Below are 16754 nucleotides of genomic sequence, written 5' to 3' on the forward strand. Positions count from 1 at the left end.
AGAGAGAGAGAGAGAGAGAGAATTTTTTAATATTTATTATTTTTTAGTTCTCGGCGGACACAACATCTTTGTTGGTATGTGGTGCTGAGGATCGAACCCGGGCCGCGCGCATGCCAGGCGAGCGCGCTACCGCTTGAGCCACATCCCCAGCCCGACAATTTAAAAATATTTTTAAAAAACAGGCAGTAAAAATTATTACAAGTCCCTCACTTAGAGAGGGACTTAAGCCCAGGACCTCACACAGGGTAGGCAAAATAATTTGTATTTGCTGTATTGGGATCATGCCATACATTGCTTTGTTACCCTGTCTTTCAATTTAAAATACATCTCAAACGTTTCTCCTAGGTTTCTAACATTTTTGTATGCACCACAATTATTTAACTAACCCCCTCTTGTTGGATATTTAGGATGTTTCCAAATTTTTCCAGTTAGGCACATTATACATTCTTGTAAAAAAAAATTTTTTTAGTTGTAGATGGACACAATACCTTTATTTTATTTTTATGTGGTGCTGAGGATTGAACCCAATGCCTTCCACATGTGAGGCGAGCCCTCTACCACTAAGCTACAACCCCAGCCCACATTATACATTCTTGTGGGTAGGTCTTTGTTCCTATCTATTAGTGTTTACCTGTGTAGTAAGTTTCTTTTCTTTTTGATTATTTTTTTAAAAAATATATGGAACTAATACCCGATTGTTGTAAAAAGTCCAATAGTACAGAGACATCTAAAGTGCTGTGGTTAGAAGCCAACTGCCTAGAAAGGGAAGGGACAGTCATGTCTTCTTGAACTTTTAGTTCTACTGTATATGCACACTATGCATTTCCACACACTGAACACTCATGCAGCCAGCCCCAAGGAAGGAAGCCTCATTGGCAGCTCCCAAGGCCACCTAGCCCCCCCCCCCCCCCCGCCATTCCCATCTGCTCCCTGCAGATCTGTAACACCGTGGATCAGCTTGCCTGCATGTGGTTATAGCCTTTTGATATCTATTAGCCAAAAGAGGTGCAAGACACCCTTCTGGGCCAGCATCTCCCCACTGCCCAGGCAGGCAACGGAGGCAGGGCAAGACTCATTCAGCCATGCCCAGCTATCAGGTGGCGGGACCAAGGGTCAACCCAGGTTCAAAAGCTCCCTAGGCTGGGAGGAGAGAGAGGGCCTGGGGCTTACCTCAAGTCCCAAGGCCAGAAACTCCCCTGCTGTCCCCAATGCCATCTCAACGCCTCCTACTCCCACCGCCTGCTTGTCCCCCAGCTTTGGCCTTGACCATGATGGTGCACCAGGCAGTGAATGTGAGCCCAGTGGCCATGTGATGGCATCTGATGGTGTGGTACCAGTGCATGGGGGCCTGGAGTGGTCCACGTGCAGCCGCCGGCAGCTGCAGCACCTGCTTAGGTACAGCCTCCTCACCCCCACACAAACTCCCCACCTCGAGGCTCCACCCTCTACCTCTCAGTGTTGAACTGCCCTGCCCATCAGACAGGCCTTATCTGCACAGTGAGCACCCCTACTTCCTGTCCTGGGACTGCTCCAGCCTTCCTGGCCCCTGCATTCATCCCTTCTTGCACCCACCCCTTCTACTCCTAAGCAGGCCCCACTCCCTCATTCTCTCCTGCTTCTCTGTACCCACTCATCCATCCCACCCCATTCCTGCACCCACTCCTCAGTGTGCCTTCTTCATCTGCCTCCATCTCCTCCCATCCTCCCCTCCCTCCAGCCTCCCTAACAGCCTGCATCTCCCCCTCCATCCACTGTGCTGGTCCATCTGTCACATTGCCCCCTCTTCCATCCTCCAAAGCACCTCCATCTGCTACACACCCACCTCCACCTGGTGCCTGCCAGCCCAAGCCAATTGGCCACACCCCAGCCAAAGCCCCTGTTCCCACCTTCTCCATCCAGCCCCACCTGGTGTCCACCCTGGGGCTAAGCCAGGGCCTGTTGCAGCAGCTTGGGACAGGTGCCCTGCGCGTGGGACCCACCACAGTCACCATCTGGATCCAAGGACCACCTGCTGGATGCACAGCCAGGCCTCTACTATGGCGCAGATGAGCAGTGCCGGGTGGCCTTTGGCCCAGGGGCTTTTGCCTGCACCTTCACCAGGGAGGGCCTGGTGAGTCCAACTGGCCAGGGCCGGGCCCCTTCCAGCTCACCTCTGCCTGGTGGCATCACACAGGGACCGTTCCACAGTCCCCTTGGTTTAATGCTGTCAGATGCCTCTTGAAATCCTTAAAATTTTTTGAACAAAAGTCCCTACCCATGTGTTTGGATCGGCCCCCAAATTATGTAGCTGGTCCTGGCACTGCCCCAGGCGGCCCAAGGGCTTTTAACCTGCTGCTAAGCACAGAGGTCTTCTTGGAGGGAGTGGCCTTCTATCTGAAGCCTCTGCAGATGTCCCAGACAGGGGGAGGGGAGATGAAGGGGATAGACACCCCCAAAGATGAACATCCTTTCCAGGCTGCCTAGGACACTCAGGGACCCCAGGCCCTTTTGCCCTGGTGAGCCCTTTTCTTCATAAAATAATTAAAAACTTTTTTTGTAGTTGTAGATGGACAGCATGCCTTTAGTTTATTTTTATGTGGCACTGAGGATTGAACCCTGTGCCTCACACATGTGAGGCAAGTGCTGTGCCACTGAGCTTTAGCCCCAGCCATTATTTTTTTAATATATATATTTTTAGTGTAGATGGACAAATATCTTTATTTTGTTTGTTTATTTTTATGTGGTGTTGAGGATTGAACCCAGGGCCTCGCACATACTAGGCAAGTGCTCTATTGCTGAGCCACAACCTCAGCCCTGTAAAATAATATTAAAAACTATGTTCTAGTATTTTTATGAAATGCATGAACTTTTGTTATTTTAAGTACAAATATATTAAAATTATTAAACCATTTATTTTTAATCTGATTTTAAAATAAATTAAAACATTTTTGTGGGCCTCAAGAGACATGGTTGGCCTGGCCAGGTTCCCTTGTCCTCCTAGGCCACCCACCAGTAGCCATGGAGCAGTACCAGTTGTGTCAGTGTGCCCTATGGTCTGGGAGGGACAATGTCGGGGCAGTCCCTGAGCTGGCCACCTGACTCCCTGTTAGGACATGTGCCAGGCTCTCTCCTGCCACACAGACCCTCGGGACCAAGGTAGCTGCAGCCGCCGCCTCATTCCCCTGCTCGATGGGACAGAATGTGGTACGGAGAAGGTCAGAGCAAGGAGTGAATGTTCCAGCTGTGTGTGTGCTCGCAGGGCATCTCCTGGAGTAGGGGTAGGAGCTCATTAAGGTGGGGGGCAGGCAGAGAGCCTGGAGCTATCCCTGGTGGCCACCTTGGCACGTCAGGAGGTGTGCCTCATGGGCACCATAGGTGTCGCCTGTCTGTGACTCACCCCAGCCTTCTGTGGGCCTGGAAGGTGGGTGGGTTTCTAGGTTTGTGGGGTCAACACCCTAGTGGGAGGTTGCTCTGTATCTGCTAAGGTGGTGGGATCTATTGAGTCTGGAGCCTTGCCCTGGCCACATCTGTCTGGAATGTGGGGTTTACTGGATCCCTGCTCCCAGGCATCATGCCACAGCCCACCTTCTCCTCCAGCTCTGGGCGTGGGCATCGCGTTTTACTCCACTGGACAGAGAAGGTTTGCCGGCTGACAGTGCAGCCTGCACTTTCTGCCCTGACGCCCTTTTATTGCCATGCCATCTCCCCCAGGGCTCCCTGAACCACCTCACTGGATGTTTAGACCCATCCTCTGTCCTTGGGCTGCTGGCCTGACCTGTCACTTTAGCATTTATTCCCAAGTAGTGTGAGGTGTGTGTGGGGTTCCTAGGGTCTGGGGCCCCCATGTAAGGGTGGAGAGGCAGCTACCCTGTCTTGCAGTGGTGTTCCAAGGGTCACTGCCGCTCATTGGCAGAGCTGACCCCCGTGGCAGCAGTGCATGGACAGTGGTCCAGCTGGGGTCCCCGCAGCCCTTGCTCCCGCTCCTGTGGAGGAGGTGTGGCCACCAGGAGGCGGCGCTGCAGTAACCCCAGGTACTGTGAGGAGGGGTGCTCTTCCCTGCATTCCATTCCCTGCTTGGGGCAGTGGTCACTTCTCACCCTGTCTCATGGGCACTTTCAGACCTGCCTTTGGAGGGCGTGCGTGTGTCGGGGCTGACCTCCAGGCTGAGATGTGCAACACCCAGGTAGGCCAGCCAGCTGGGGCCAGGAGGGCAGGGTGGGAGATGGCGGGCCTCGGAGAGCCAAAGGGCTGCCCTGGCTGACCTAGGCTCGCACCTCACTCTGGAGAGGGACACTGGGAGCACAGTGCGAGACACAGGACAGTCCTGCTAGTGACCAGCAGGGACTTGAACGGTCGCCCTCCCTCTGCAGAGCACACCCCTGCAGGAGGGCTGCCCCTGAGAATATGCCACCACCAGCATGAGGCCCTTCCATGTCTGTGTGGTGGTGAATTGCAACACAGTCAGCGGTGCTACGGTGCACGACATGGCGTCCAGCACACTCGTGCCAGGGGCCACTCCCTCTGTCAAGTTCCAAGCATTTCCATCACTCAGAGCTCACTCTGCTCAGTGAGCAGCCTCTGGCCTCCTCCCTGCCTGGCAACCCCTGGTCCACTCTCTGCCTCTGCAGCTCCATCTGTTCTGGGTCCTGGCAGGGGCCGCCAAAGCTGTGTGGTCTTTGGTGCCTGGCCTTCTCTGCTGAGTGCTTTTCAGGGCTCACCTGCGTCACAGCGCATGTCAGTGCTTCTTTCCCTTCTGAGACTGGGTGGCATCCCCTAAGATGGAATACCTTTTGTTCACCGATGCCTACTGAAGGACACTGGGGTTGGTTCCACCTTCTGACTGCTGGGGGTCTTCCTGCTATGAGTGAGCTTGCACACGTGCTTGTTGGAGTCTCTGTGGTCTGTTCTACTGACTATATTTACCTGTCTTAGTCAATGTGTGCTTCTATAACAAAATACCCAGATTGGGTAGTTTATGCAGAACAGAAGTTTATTTCTCATGGTCTTGGAGGCTGGGAGTCTTAAGATCAAGGCCCAGCTGTTTGGTGTCTGGTGAGAGCTGCCCTCTGCATCTTACAGATGGTGCCTTATTGCTGCATCCTCCAGAGGGAGTCACTGGGCCCTCACATGGCAGAAGGGAAGGAAGGGGAAAAGGGCCTACATGGTTCACCTGGTCCATTCACAGGGGGTGCCACCCCATTCACAAGGCCAAGCCCTATGATCCTATCACCTCTTTAATACTGGTGCTTTGGGGATTCAGTTTCAAGATGAATTTTGGAGGGGACATGATCACCAAACCATAGCAATACTGTCATTTAGTTTTTTTTTATTATTAACCATTTTACTACTTACATGTATTTCATGACATCAGGAGATACCCATTAACATTTATTTATTTATTTATTTAGTATTTTCAGTTGTATTTGCACACAATACCTTTATTTTATTTATTTATCTTTATATGGTGCTGAGGATCGATCCCAGTGCCTCACACATGCAAGGCAAGTGCTCTACCACTGAGCCACAACCCCAGCCCTGGCTGTCATTTAGTTTTCTATTGCTGTACCAAACACCTGAGATAAATCAACTTATAAGGAGGAAAGATTTATTCTGGCTCAGAGGTTTCAGTCCACAGTCACTTGACCTTGTCTTTGGGCCAGGGTCAAGGCAGACCATCATGGTGGGGAGCATGCAACAGAGCAGAGCTGTGGCTTCATGGCACCAGGAAGTAAGGATAGCCAGAGGAAGGGGCTGGATCTCAATATCCCCTTCTATGCTGTGCCCCACTGACCTAGGTGCTCCCCACAGCCCCAGCTCTTAAAGGCTTCACCACCTCTCCTAGCACCACCTGGGCACCAAACCTCCAGCCCGTGGCCTTTGGGGTAAACTCAACATTCAGACTAGCAAATACCTAAAAGGGAATCGTTGTGTGACTGTGTGACCTTCTAAAAGTGCCACAGTGCCCAGTCCCTTTTGCATCCCATCACTCAGAGATAGCAGTGTCTCAGTGAGGGCTCCAGTTGCCTCACACCCCCTCCAGCAGCACGTGCTCTGCTCTGTGTGTGTTTGCTCTTTTATTCTCGCCATCCTAGTTGGTGGGAATGGTAGCATGATTCTTTTCACATTGTTTAAAACCTACCTGCTGCTTTGGGTGGCCTGGGTTTGGGTTTGGCCCTAGCTGTGTGGTGACAGCTCCCTCCCTGCCTTCTCAGGCATACACCCCAGGCCTCCCCAGGCCTCCCCAGGCCTTGAGAGGAGGGTCTCTGCAGGGCAGCTACCGAGAGGGCAGCACCTCAGTGTCTCTGCCCAGGGGGTCACTCCATTCCTTTTCTCTCCAGTGTAGAAGTGGCCAGGTTGCCTGCCTGGGCACTGGGGCTTAGTGCTGGGCCTCTGTTCCTGAGCATTCAGTTTTTCTGGGACCTGCTCCTGATGCACCTGGTAGGCAAAGAACACCACAAGCCCTTTTTATTCCTCAGGCTCAGGCCTTGGGAGTGGTCCCAAGAGCACTGCTGTTCCCTGCCCTCTTCTTGTTGCTGCCCTATATCTCCTACAGATTATCTAGAATTTCTCATCAGCAGAGAGGCAGGTGCTCTGGTTGCCCCCACTCTTCAGAGAAGAGAGTCAAGGCACAATGGGGCTGGGTTGCCCCACGTCTTCCCCCCATGCAGGTGGCTGCTGGCTCCTGTGACCAGAGCCTATCCTCTGCCTCCTCTGACCAGGCCTGCGAGAAGACTCAGCTGGAGTTCATGTCGGAGCAGTGTGCCCAGACTGATGGCCAGCCGCTGCACCTCTCCCCAGGCATCCCCTCCTTCTACCACTGGAGTGCCGCAGCACAGTACAGTCAAGGTGGGCTGTGGAGCACAGGGGTGCTGGCCTGGAGACCCCCCCCACCAGGTAGCAGAGTTGACCATAATCACTCTGCTGGTTGGAGCAGGATCCAGGGTGAGCCTCTGGCATGCTGCAGACCAAGGATTCCATTGTGGCCCAGCCTGGCCTTGCCAGCAGATGAGCAGTGAGGTCTCATCTCCAAGTCTCAGTTATCTATCTGTAAAATGGAGACCATAGCAGCATCTCCCTCTGTGGATGGATTCAGGGAAGTCATGCAGGGAAATGCCAAGTGTGCCTCTGGGTTTATAATTCAGAAACAGCAGTTATCAGATGATGATCATCGTTGCTTCAGAAGATAGAAACCTGGAGCCCAGATGTGAGGATGTAGCCAGACAGGGCTGGCAGGTGGGAGCCTGCAGCATGGTCCCCATGGGGCTTCCTGACCTAGCTCACTGCCCTCCCTCCCACCTCTTTCATCAGGGTTTCTTGTCACTCTGTCCTCCCAGGGGATGCTCTGTGCAGACACATGTGCCGGGCCATTGGCAAGAGCTTCATTGTGAGGCGTGGAGACCATTTCCTGGATGGGACTCGGTGTGTGCCGAGCGGCCCTCGGGAGGACGGGGCCCTGAGCCTGTGTGTGTCTGGCAGCTGCAGGGTGGGTGTGTGTGGACAGCTCAAGTGCCCTGTGTCCCCTGTGGCCTAAGGCCTACCTCTGCCTGTGGGAGGATTCCAGGGGCAGCCTGTGAGTGCTGGCTGCAGTGGAGCTGCCTTGTGGTCTGCAGGGGAGGGGTGCTGGAGATAGGGGGCTTGGGGTCAGCCTGGGCAAGGCCATGCCGGGGCTTTGAGCCAGTTGCTTGACCCTCTAAGCCCTGTTCCTGTGTTGACTTAAGGGTTGTATGAGTTCCTGGTCCTGGAGCCACAGGGCTGTCTGGGAGAACAGCACCTCCCATGACACCCCCCTTCCGCTGGTCCCTTTACAGACATTTGGCTGCGATGGCAGGATGGACTCCCGGCTGGTGTGGGATGCATGCCATGTGTGTGGAGGGGACAATAGCACGTGCAGCCCACAAAAGGGCTCCTTCACGGCTGGTAGAGCCCAAGGTAGGGCCACCTCAGGGAGGGTTGCTCAGCCTCCAGCCTCCCCAGGTCCCAGCTTGCCTCCCCCACTTTGCCATTCTCCCATGGTGATGATATGGCCACCAGGATTGCTGCGCCTTAGTAACAGTGGCTCATGAGCTGTGATGTGGAGAAATAGGTCATTGTGCAGTCTGTGGTGGGCCAGCCTCTTCCTCCCACTCAGGAAACACCATCAAGGTGAGGGAATAGGAGGGGTGTCAGTGTTGAGTGGTCCCTGGAGGACTTGAGCCCTGCTCCCCCTGGTGTGTCCCCCAGGGCTGGAGGACCTGGGATCCTGCACCTGGCTGGGGCAGCACCAGCCCTCCAGCATGGTGTTGATGGCCCTGAGGACGTGAGGAGGCCTTACTGCCTCTGGAAGCAGCCTGGGGCATTGTTAGAATTTCTCAGTCTGGCTGTGGAGGCTCCTGTAGTAAGGTAGGTGACACGAGGCCCACACAGACCTTGCTCTGCTTCTCTCTAGAGTATGCCACCTTCCTGACGGTCACACCCAACATGACCAACGTGCACATAGTCAACCACAGGCCACTCTTCACGCACCTGGGTGAGTCGAGAGAGGAGGTCCACTGCATTTGAACAGTCATCTCAGTCCCAAGGCCCTCACTTCTGACTCCAGTCTCAGGTGCAGGGGTTCCCTAAGCCACTGGGGTTTGCTAGTTCACTGGGAGGGCTCCCAGAACTCCCTGAGTTCCCAGCCACAGCTGCTCTCACTCTGGGGAAGGGGCTTCATTTCACAGGTGTGATTGTTCAGTGAATGAGTGACGGCTGTCCTGGATGATGAACCTCCAGGGGACCCAAAGCCCCTCCCTAATCATTTGGCTGCTCTTTCTGCACAGCCAGCCCTGGCTTATGCCTGCCAGGTGTGTCAGCCCCACCCTGAGCTCTGGCAAGTCCAGCCCATGCCAGAAACAGATGTCTTCTCTCCAGGTCAGGGCAAAGGCCACCTGTGTACTCTTCAGGGCTATGGTGGGCCTTTGTTTCCTGAGTGTGCCTCCTCCTGACCTTTGAGCCCTTGAAAGGGGGTGCTTGTCTTGGGGCCCTTGAGCTCTGAACCATGTGTGTTCTGTTCATGGGGGCACCTGGTGGGGCAGAGGTTGAGGCCCTAACCAGCTTCTGGGACGAGGTGCAGAGCCAGTGCTGTGGGGCAGCCTTAAGCAGGATGCATGTGTCCATGGCAGAGGGGTGCACACCGAGAGTCTCACCCGACTAGACACCAAGAGGACCAGCTCCTTAGGCGAGGGTGGTAGACAGGGCCATGGAGATTGCGTCCTGTTGGCAGAACGCCCCTCCTGCCCACTTGCCCTGCTGTCACCTCCACCCTTCCCTAACCCAGATCCCCCACTGTGCAGGGAGGCATCCTCTTGGTGAGCAGCTCTACTTGTGAGGGGTGGCACCTGCTCCGCAGTGCCAACCACCTTTTGTTCACAGCCATGAGGATCCGAGGGCGCTACATTGTGGCTGGGAATGGCAGCATCTCCCCCAGCACCACCTACCCCTCCCTACTGGAGGACAGCCGTGTGGAGTACAGAGTAACCCTCACAGAGGACCAGCTGCCCTACCTGGAGGAAATCCGCATCTGGGGACCAGCCCAGGAAGACATGGAGATTCAGGTCCCCAGGAGGGCTGAGGGAGGCCAGTGGGGCTTCTCTCAGTGGCTCCAGCTGGGTTCATTTCTCCATCTGTTCCCTCTCACTCAGTGGCCCCTTGGGGGCCTCCCAGGGGGTGGGCCCTGTGGTGGGCCAAACGCAAGCACAACAGCCCCAGGCTTAGTGTCTTAGACAATTCGAGTTGCCTGTGCCTGGTGCCCGGGGAGGGCCTGGAGCTCTGGGAGTGGTGAGAGGGCTCTGCAGGGAGCATATGGAGTGAAGGCTTTCCACTCCTCCTGGGGTGTGGGCAGCGGAGTGGTCCCTGGTGTGGAGGGAGCTCAGGGGCATTGCATCCTACTAGTTCTTTGGTGTCGACTGGAGTTAGTATAGTGGAACCCACCCTGGAGGGCTTCAGAGAGGGGCAGAGTCTCAGCAGCTCCTGCTGGGGTGTCAGCAGGGTTCCCTCAGAGCAGGCCAGAGCAGGTCCCCGTGACCCTTCCTGCCTCCCCACGTGGCTCAGCTTGCCCACCTTCCCTTGCTAGGAGCGCTGACCCCAGCACTGGCTACAGGCAGTTCTGCCAGCAGCCTAGGCCCCCCTCCAGGTGCAACAGGTCAGGACTTACTCAGGTGGGCTGTGATAGGCAGCCAAACAGGGCAGATACTGCATGTCACCTCCCACTGTGTGACCTCCTCTGGGCCCTGGATTCCTGCTTGGCCCCTTTCTTGGGCACAGCCCCTTCCTGAAGTGCAAACAGCCCAGGAACCCTGTTGAAGCCTTTCCCAGCTCTGAGGGTCAAGCTAGACCACTGGGCAGCCACAAGGCCCCTGGGACCCTGGCCCTTCCTGCTGGCCATGGACCTCAGCTCCCACTCTGGAGGCATATGCTGGTCTGGTCTGTGTGACCCTTGCCTGGGCCCTCTGCTGAAGTGCCCCTTGCCTTGCTGTGGCTCCTGAGTACCACTGCAGTCTGCCCCTGTCAACTTGGGACTCCCTGTTCCATGTTCCCGTAACTCCCTGCCCCAGTCCTCCCAGTTCCCTTGGTAAATAACCCCCACCCCAAAAGCTACCTGAAGCTCCTGTCTGCTGTGCTGTCCTGCCTGGGGCTGGGGGACTGGAGTGTGGAGAGGCTTTCCCAGTCAGGTGACCATGATGGTGACCCCTGGAGCCCACTGGACAGTCCCTGGGCTCCCCTCTGTGACACAGGTGTATCGGCGGCACAGCGAGGAGCACGGCCAGCTCACCCGCACCAACGTCACTTTCACCTACTTCCAGCCTAGGCAGCAGGCAGCCTGGGCATGGGCCCCCATACGCGGGCCCTGCTCGGTGAGCTGTGGGGCAGGTGAGGCCCAGGCTGGGGCTCGCCTCTGTCTTGCTGTCCCTACGTGGAGGTGGTCGAGCCCTTGCTCTACTTTTGCAGGACTGCGCTGGGTGTCCTATGGCTGCCTGGACCAAGCCCGGGGGCAGTGGGTGGAGACTGCCCAGTGCCAAGAAAGCCCCCAGCCTCCCTCATGGCCAGAGTCCTGCAACCCTGCACCGTGCCCCCCATAGTAAGTGCTGTGCTGGGCCGTCCCCCTGGCTGCTGGGGCCCAGGTGGCCTGGGCTGGGCAGCTTCTATGCCTGTTCTTGTGTAGTACTGATGTCAGCCCTGTGGGGCAGATTCTGTTGGTGACTCCGATTTGCAGATGGGGACACTGAGACTCGGGACAGATAGGGAGGTAGTGTCAGCCTTGTCTGAGTCTGCTGTGAGCTGAGGTGCTCATTGTAAGGTGGTGGGGACCTGGGAGAATGGTGGGTGGCTCAGGGGTGCTGGTGGAGCAGTGCTCCTTCTGGCCTGGCAGGAGCATTTGGCTGCAATGTACTGTTAGGAATGAGGCCACCATTGCTAGGTGGAGCACTGGAGCAGCTGCCTGCCTGCACCACTGTGCATCTGTCCTCTAGCTTGGTGTGCAGGGCAACCTTGCAGACCTGGCCTCTGGAGGGCAGCTCAGGACATCTGGAGTTAAGAGGGAGAAGCATGTTGGCCAGAAGCATGAGAAGGAGAAGCCTGTTGGCCAGGGCCTGCTGCTCTTTCCCGTTGGCCCCTGATCCAGCCTGGACACTTCCTCCTGCTCCTCAGCTGGCTGGCTGGAGACTTCGGCCCATGCAGTGCCTCCTGTGGGGGAGGCCTCCGTGAGCGGCTGCTGAGCTGTGTGGAGGCACAGGGGGGCCTCCTGAGGACGTTGTCCCCGGCCCAGTGCAGAGCGGTGGCCCAGCAGCCAGCAGTGGAGGTGGAAACCTGCAACTCCCAGCCCTGCCCAGCCAGGCAAGCATGCAGTGGGAGGGTCCCCACAGGGTTCATCCATGTGTGGAGCCCACCCTCCCAAGTTCCCTCTTCCCAAGGCCTTTGATTAGGCCCCATTCTGGTAATGCCTGGTGACAAGTGGTGACACCTGGTGCCTAAGCATGCCCCTTCAGAGTTCCCCTGGCCCTGGAGCCCCTGGCCACTAACTTCACTGGCTGAACTTTCAGCCCCGGCTGTGGAGTGGCAGTGAGAAGCCGAGGACATCACCTTGTCCTCACCATTGTCTCGACCATACAGCCCGCACTGCCTTTTTTCCCACTGGGCAGCTGGGATGAGTCCCCTCCCTCTCTGGACCCCTGTCTCGTCTGTCCAGTGCTGGCCCGCTCATGGCTCTGGCTCTTTCCCCTTGTGCTTGGCAGACTGTAGTCAGCCACTGCTCTTGCTCCAGCCTTAGCATCCTTCTGACCACAGCACCTGGGCAGCTCTGCCCAGGCATGCAGCTGAAACCCACTTGTCCCCCAAACCTGGTGCTGTGACCCCATTTGGTACCCATTTCTCAGCCCCTGCAGTGGAGCATGGAGCATCTCACTGTTGGGAGCTCCTGGAGGGCAGGAGGGATGGCTCTGTCTCCCCACACCTGGTACCAGATGGGGTGCCTGGTCACCATGTAAGAGGTCTTCTTTGGGGAAACTTGAAAGTGCCTTGAAGGTCACTTGGTCTGGAGCTGCAGGGAATGACTTCTGAACTTTGCTTTTTTGTGGGGCAGATTCTAGGTTCTTGATGTTGTGGGGGGTAGCTTTACTTGCCTGCCCCCAAGCTGGACCATGCCTACAGCGAGGTGGCAGAGCAGGGCCTGATGAGGGTCTCATGCTGTCTCAGGTGGAAGGTATCAGACACTGGCCCCTGCACAGTAGCCTGTGGAACAAGTGTGGCCTTCTGGAATATAACACCTGTGCAGGGGTCAGATGGCCTGGAGGCACCAGCAACTACAGGGCCCTGCTGCATGGATGAGAGGTCACCTGCTCTCAAGCCCTGTACCAGGATGGCATGTCCTCCAGGCTGGAGTCAGGTAAGTGACCAGGGCAGGAGGTGGCTGAGGCTTCTGGTTCTTACCTGGCTAGGAGAAGAGCAATGAGTGCTGGTTAGCAGTGCTTTGCAGGCCATGGCAAGAGCACCATCCCTCTGCTGGGTGCTGTGAGGGCTACCCTGGCCAGAGGACAGACTTGGAGCGCCCTGGGAGGGGCAAGCCAGGCTCAGAGGATAGAGAGCTGTTGGGAGCATCCAAGGAGGGTTGGACTTGGCTGCTGCCCCACCTGGCATCCAGGGGTTCTGGGCTTAGTGGCCTTGCTCTCAGAAACTGACCAGACCAGCCCCTCCCAGCTGGGGGTTGCAGGCCAGGCATGCCTACAGACCCCACTTCTAATCCCCAGCTCATAGCCCCACCCAGTGAACACCTCCATGATGGGACACAAAGGCTGAAGTGGGGTACACAGAGCACCATAGGGGCTGAGAGGCAGCAGGAGGAGCAGCAGGGGGAGCCCTATGTGTGCAGCCACTTCCTGCTCTCTCTGCTCTCTCCTCAGGAGGTCAGGATGGGGGCCAGGGAGCTGGGCACCCAGGGTGGAGGTGGGAATGCCAGATCCACTCACCAGATGCTCTCATCCTGCAGCTGGACACCACGTCTCTTGGGGAAGAGGCCCCCTTGCCACTGGGCAGTGCCAGGCTAGAGGCTCAGGCCACACACATGTGGACTCCTCTGACAGGGCCATGCTCTGTCTCCTGTGGGCGAGGTGAGGTCCCAGAGCGTGCCTGAGGACCAGCAATGGTCACAAGCTCTCTTCCCTTTCTGCTTTGTAGTGCTAAGGAGCAGGCTCACAGGAGACCTGAACCAAGTGCCTGCTGCCTGCTCTACCTGTGTTCCCTGAGTGGTTGAAAAACAGGGAGGTTGATAGTACCCAGCAAGGTTGGCACCGAGAACCTGTCTCTCAGTTCTGCAGAGCTGCGAGAGGTGGGCCCAAAGTGACCAAAGCAGAGAAGCAAAGTTACTCTTAAGAAATACAATGTTGTTTTGTTTTTCCAATTTTTTATTGTAAACTGCTCCCTGTCATAAAACTCAGCATCTTAACCATTTTGTAGTGTCTGGTTCAGGGCATTAATGAATGCACACTGCCCTGCGCCAGTGTCACTGTCCTCCTCTAAGGCCTCTCCATCAGTACTGCCCTCCCTGCCCAACACCAGCTTCCCCCAGGCCCTGCTGCCTGAAGTCTCCCAACTGTCTCTGTGGTTTCACTCCTCTGGGGACCCCAGATCTGTGTGGTCCCACAGGGTTCGTCCTTTGTAACTGGCCTCATTGACTTAGCATAATGTCCCCAAGTTTCCTCCATGTGGTAGCAGGTGTCACACTCTCTTCTTTCTTAAGTCTAAAAAGTTTTCTGTGTAGACTTGAGGACGGCCCCTGGCTTGTCTCCAAGTTAGCTTCAGTGAGTGCTGCTGCGCCGAGTGTGGGTGCTGAGGCTCGGCCTTCGGTATTTCAATGACACCCAGAGTGGAACTGCTGGGTCACAGGGGCATTCTAGGTTTAATTTTTGGAGGAAGCACTGTACTGTTTTCCACAGCAGAACCCTGCATTCCCCCTGACTGAGCACATGGGTCCAGTTTCTCCATATGCTCATCAATATGATCTTCTGGTTTTAAAAGAATTTAATTTCTACCCTAATGGCTGTGGGAAGAAGCCAGTCACAGTGATGCACATCCGTAATCCTGGTGACTCAGGAGGCTGAGGCAGGAGGATGGAAGCCAGCCTCAGTAACTTACTGAGACCCTGTCTTAAAATAAAAATAGAAAGGGCTAGGGATGAGACTCAGTAGTTAAGAGTCCCTGGGTTCAATGCCTGGTGCCAATAAATGGATGGATGGATAGATAGATGATAGATACATAGATGTGATATGCAGTGTTTCCATACACAAGTCCTAACCATACACTCAGTCCAATATCAGTGTGCTTAGAACTGAGGCCAGCAAGCAACTGCTTTTGGGGATCCCAAAGAAGTGATGGCCTTGATAGTTCACTGACAGTGAGCACCACGGAGGTGCCCTGACCTGGCACTAACCCTGCCTCTTGGTACAGCAGCCACTCCCACTTACTGTGCACCAGGCACTTCACGGCTGTCCTTCCACATCTTTATAAATGTCTCTGCAAGGTAGATGCCATTATGTTTTATGAGCATGGGCTCAGAGAGATAAAGTCACTTGTCCAAGTCACACAGATGGTAAGTGGGCCTCATCTACTAGAGCTGCCCTGTGCTCCAGGTAGGTCCTTGATGAACCTGCCTCTCAGGGTGAGGGGGACCTGCTTCCTGCTGCAGGTCTGATGGAGCTGCGTTTTCTGTGCATGGACTCTGCCCTGGGGACACCTGTCCAGGAAGAGCTGTGTGGTGTGGCTGGCAAGCCTGGGAGCCGGCAGGAAGTCTGCTGGGCTGGCCCGTGCCCCGCTCGGTGAGTTGGGGAGGGGAGCTGCAGGGAAGGCATCTGACTTGGGGGTGGTCTCCTATGGAGTGCCGGCTTTCCTCCTGCAGGTGGGAGGCTCGAGCCTTGGCACCGTGCCCAGTGACCTGTGGAGGGGGTCAGGTGCCCCTGGCTGTGCGCTGCATAAGGTTGGACCACGGCCGCCCTGTCCCTTTGCCCCACTCCAAGTGCTGGCCAGTGCCCCGGCCTGGCCCCTTTGAGGACTGCAGCCCAGAACCCTGTCCAGCCAGGTGAGCCTGCCTCTTCCCAGAAGACTGGAAGCTCTTGGTGCCCTCCCAAGGCTGTGGGGGGATCTGAGGCCATCCTGCATGGACAGTGCATTGCTCAGGACCCAGATGCTATGGGAGCACTCTGCTTTTCTAGTTAGAACCTGCTCTCTCTTCTCTCTCTCTCTTTTTTAAAAAAATATTTTTATTTGTGGTGCTGGGAATTGAACCCAGTGTCTCACGTGTGCTAGGCAAGCGCTCTACTACTGAGCCACACCCCAGCCCTGGCTAGCACCTGCTCTTTACTGAGCTCTTACTGTGCCCACGTGCTATTCTGGAGCCAGGGACACAGCAGTGAATAAGCAGATGATTTTCCCTGCTTTCCTGGATCTGACATAGGACAAGGAGTGATGGACAGTGAGACCTACAGTCTTATTGGCAGCATTGGGTGTGACACGGCAACATGGAGGGAAGGAAGGTGGCAGGGCTGGTGGGCAGGCTCAGGGTGGACTGGTGCTGGGACATGTGTTAGAGTGGACACCTTTGCCCTGTGGGGACCCCACATCCTTATGGACACAGCTGTTGTTCACCCTCAGTTTCCCTTTCTGTGAAGAGGGTTGATTTGAATGCTCTGTCCTCGGTGCTGAGCTTTTTGGTGGGGACCTCGGTGCAGAGAACCTTATCCCCAGTAGGGAGAAAACCTCTCCAGGTCCTCCCAGCCTCCTGTCTCTAGCCAGTCTGGAGGGATGAGGGGGACACCTTGAGTTCCTGGCCATAGGGAGCTTTGGCTCCCTTATTCAGTGTGTCGTAGGTGGCACCACCAGCTAGTGGCTTGCAGCGTGAGCTTTTTTTTTCATGTGCAGGATGGGGGTGGGGTGGGGGGTTATGCAGAGGGTCCATGGGAGATAATGACAAAGAGATACTGCCCGACAGCCAGTGCCAGGGGCTGCCTGGCCTAGAGTCTTGAGCCCTGTCCACCCAGGTGAGGGGACAGGACAGATTAGGGCATGTCTGTTGGGCTTCTGGTGTGTGCAGACACCAGGCAGGCTCCCTGGGGATTCCAGGGCAGCACAGTGGCACATGGACAGTCCTGAGGAAACAGGGCTGCCTGGCCAGCTGTGTTGGAGGTGGAGTTGCGGTTCAAGTGCAGAGAGGCAGGTGGTCGTCCTGTGTTCAGCTGTGGGAAGGTCCTAGGGGTGGTGTTTGCAGGACCCTG

At 55.9% G+C, this 16754-nt stretch overlaps 1 protein-coding gene across 3 annotated transcripts in view; it reads left to right on the forward strand.

Annotated features, from left to right (window-relative positions):
* Adamts13 (ADAM metallopeptidase with thrombospondin type 1 motif 13) overlaps nt 1-16754 on the forward strand; it is a 31281-nt gene that overhangs the window by 8474 nt on the left and 6053 nt on the right. For all 3 annotated transcript variants that reach the window (XM_078048553.1, XM_078048554.1, XM_078048555.1), the window contains exons 7-23: nt 1255-1395; nt 1948-2110; nt 3090-3194; nt 3859-4010; nt 4099-4162; nt 6699-6825; nt 7314-7462; nt 7788-7908; nt 8405-8485; nt 9370-9551; nt 10731-10866; nt 10945-11074; nt 11644-11829; nt 12688-12877; nt 13478-13598; nt 15173-15302; nt 15383-15562. In XM_078048553.1, the coding sequence (XP_077904679.1) occupies nt 1255-1395; nt 1948-2110; nt 3090-3194; nt 3859-4010; nt 4099-4162; nt 6699-6825; nt 7314-7462; nt 7788-7908; nt 8405-8485; nt 9370-9551; nt 10731-10866; nt 10945-11074; nt 11644-11829; nt 12688-12877; nt 13478-13598; nt 15173-15302; nt 15383-15562 (2358 nt within the window). The remainder of the gene's footprint in view (nt 1-1254; nt 1396-1947; nt 2111-3089; nt 3195-3858; nt 4011-4098; nt 4163-6698; nt 6826-7313; nt 7463-7787; nt 7909-8404; nt 8486-9369; nt 9552-10730; nt 10867-10944; nt 11075-11643; nt 11830-12687; nt 12878-13477; nt 13599-15172; nt 15303-15382; nt 15563-16754) is intronic.

Source organism: Ictidomys tridecemlineatus, chromosome 4, assembly GCF_052094955.1.
Source record: "Ictidomys tridecemlineatus isolate mIctTri1 chromosome 4, mIctTri1.hap1, whole genome shotgun sequence".
In the NCBI taxonomy this organism is placed as follows: domain Eukaryota; kingdom Metazoa; phylum Chordata; class Mammalia; order Rodentia; family Sciuridae; genus Ictidomys; species Ictidomys tridecemlineatus.